At 61.1% G+C, this 2,304-nt stretch overlaps 1 protein-coding gene across 1 annotated transcript in view; it reads left to right on the top strand.

Moving 5' to 3' along the window:
- JUP (junction plakoglobin) overlaps positions 1–2,304 on the top strand; it is an 8,266-nt gene continuing 5,962 nt past the window's right edge. Inside the window, exons 1-3 of the mRNA XM_017746551.1 lie at positions 1–233; positions 1,188–1,441; positions 1,669–2,045. Coding sequence (XP_017602040.1) covers positions 8–233; positions 1,188–1,441; positions 1,669–2,045 — 857 coding nt within the window. The 5' untranslated portion in view covers positions 1–7. The remainder of the gene's footprint in view (positions 234–1,187; positions 1,442–1,668; positions 2,046–2,304) is intronic.

Here is a 2,304-nt window from a genome sequence, read left to right as displayed (position 1 = left end):
AGCAGCCATGGAGGTGATGAACATGATGGAGCAGCCGATCAAGGTGACGGAGTGGCAGCAGACCTACACCTACGACTCCGGAATCCACTCCGGCGTCAATACGCAGGTGCCCTCTGTCAGCAGCAAGTGCCTCGGGGACGATGACGAGGTGTATGGGAAGCAGTACACCATCAAGAAGACGACCACCACGAGTTACTGCCAAGGAGGGAACCAGGGCCAGAGCCAAGCACAAGGTAAGGGGCTGTGGGGCCCAGCACATCCGCGGGCTCAGCTGCTCAGCTCCTGCCTTCCTCTTCCTCCCCCGTAGCCATGCTGCTTCTGGGCACTCTTCCACGCTGGCTTCCACACCCTGGGAGTTGTTGCTGCCTAAAATACACTCCCTCCTGTCCTCCTTCCCAGCGCCGAGAGGCTCTCGTGCGGGGGTGGTGCAGCCAGCCTGCGCTGGCGCTGAGCTGCGCACACATCCGAGCGCGCCAGCGGGTTGGCTTGAGATGGGAACAGCTGATCCCGGCCCACAGATCTGCCACCTGCTCTATTGCCTGTCTGCCTGCTGGGAAGCCTGTCCCAGTGTGGCTGACAGAGCTGCCAGTGTATGCCGTAACACCGCGCCACTGCCACGGCTTCTCCCGCTGAGGCAAGGACGACACGGAGCCGCAGCCTGCAGCGAAGGAGATGCTTCCCCCAGCTTTATCCCCTCAAAGGGGGCTGGTTTGTTCTGCTTGCCTGTGCAGTTCCCTGTCAGCAATAGGCCCTGGAAGATTTATTTGCCAGCTCCCGCGGGGATCAGAGTCCCCCACAGGACCCTGTGCAGTCCCTTTGCTGCAGAGGTGGGGACCATGGGTGGCTACTGCAGTATCACACCTCAGCGTCCTCGATGGGGAAGGCCTCAGTGTTCTCCTTTTTTCCAGTGCCAGCTGGTCCCAAGTTGCAAATATCCTTAATTTTTTAATTAATGGGCCTTGTGTGACAACTGCCTCATCATGCTGCCTAATTGAGTGTTGTCTTATCTCTGTGCTGCCGTATCTGTTTACGCTTTGAAGCTCCAGCTCTGTGCAGAGCGTGCTGGGACTGCTGACGTGGCCGGTGTTACTGCGCTAAGCTCTTGCTCATCTAGTTGGGATTGGGAAGCAGGGCTGGGAGCGCTGCTTGGAGAGAGCCTAACGCTGCCTCCCTGTCCACCCCTGCAGCGGACATGGAGGCTCAGCTGGCCATGACCCGCGCCCAGCGTGTCCGGGCTGCCATGTACCCCGAGACAGTGGAGGACCGCTCGCTTCTCATCACCACCCAGCTGGAGGGGCAGCAGACCAATGTGCAGCGCCTGGCAGAGCCCTCCCAGATGCTGAAGTCAGCCATTGTGCACCTCATCAACTACCAGGATGATGCTGAGCTGGCCACACGTGCCATCCCGGAGCTCACCAAGCTGCTCAACGATGAGGACCCGGTAAGGAACTACGTTTGCTGTAGGTGTCTCTGGGCTTTCAGCTGCTGCACAGAGGGGCTCCCATCCCTGTAAGGCTCTGTGGCCATGTCTATCTCCTTCCTCTTGGCCAAACTCCTGGTTGCCTCCGCCCTGCACCAGGACTGAGCCCACCTCTGCCCACCCATGTCACCTTGCAGCCTGTCCTTGCTGTGGGACCTCTTCCCACACACTGGCTCCTCTCCCTCCAGGTGGTTGTCAACAAGGCAGCCATGATCGTCAACCAGCTCTCCAAGAAGGAGGCGTCGCGCCGCGCGCTGATGCAGTCGCCGCAGATCGTGGCGGCCGTGGTCCGCACCATGCAGAGCACCAGCGACCTGGACACCGCCCGCTGCACCACCAGCATCCTGCACAACCTCTCGCACCACCGCGAGGGCCTGCTCTCCATCTTTAAGTCTGGTGGCATCCCGGCCCTCGTCAGGATGCTGAGGTACACAGTGGTGGTGGGGACTCCAGGGGGGATGGCAGAGCCTGGCAGCCCCTCCTGGGCTGGGAGCAGAGGAAGGGAGGGCTCATGCTGCCCTCAGCATGGGTCCTCCTGCTCACCAAAACAAGGGAGTGGGAGACTGTGAGCCTGTGAAAACCCCTAGGGTTTGCTGCGTAAGGAGCCTGCATGGGGGCAGGAGGAGGGGAGCAGCTACATCCCCCCCTGCCCTGACCACAGAGACGGGGCTCAGGCTCTGACGTGTCCCTTCCCTGGGGCCATGCAGCACGGTGGGCTTGCATGGGGCCTTGCTGAAGGGTGTTGGTGGATGCTGGGCTCGGGGGCAGCCCTGGGAGCTCTACTGCAGCCTGGTGAGTTTGGTGTAGCTCCTGCACTGATGTGG

Source organism: Corvus brachyrhynchos, unplaced genomic scaffold (genome assembly GCF_000691975.1).
Source record: "Corvus brachyrhynchos isolate BGI_N302 unplaced genomic scaffold, ASM69197v1 scaffold30, whole genome shotgun sequence".
In the NCBI taxonomy this organism is placed as follows: Eukaryota; Metazoa; Chordata; class Aves; order Passeriformes; family Corvidae; genus Corvus; species Corvus brachyrhynchos.
The sequence above is the reverse complement of the archived record's forward strand: the minus strand, read 5'-3'. Positions and strand labels throughout refer to the sequence as shown.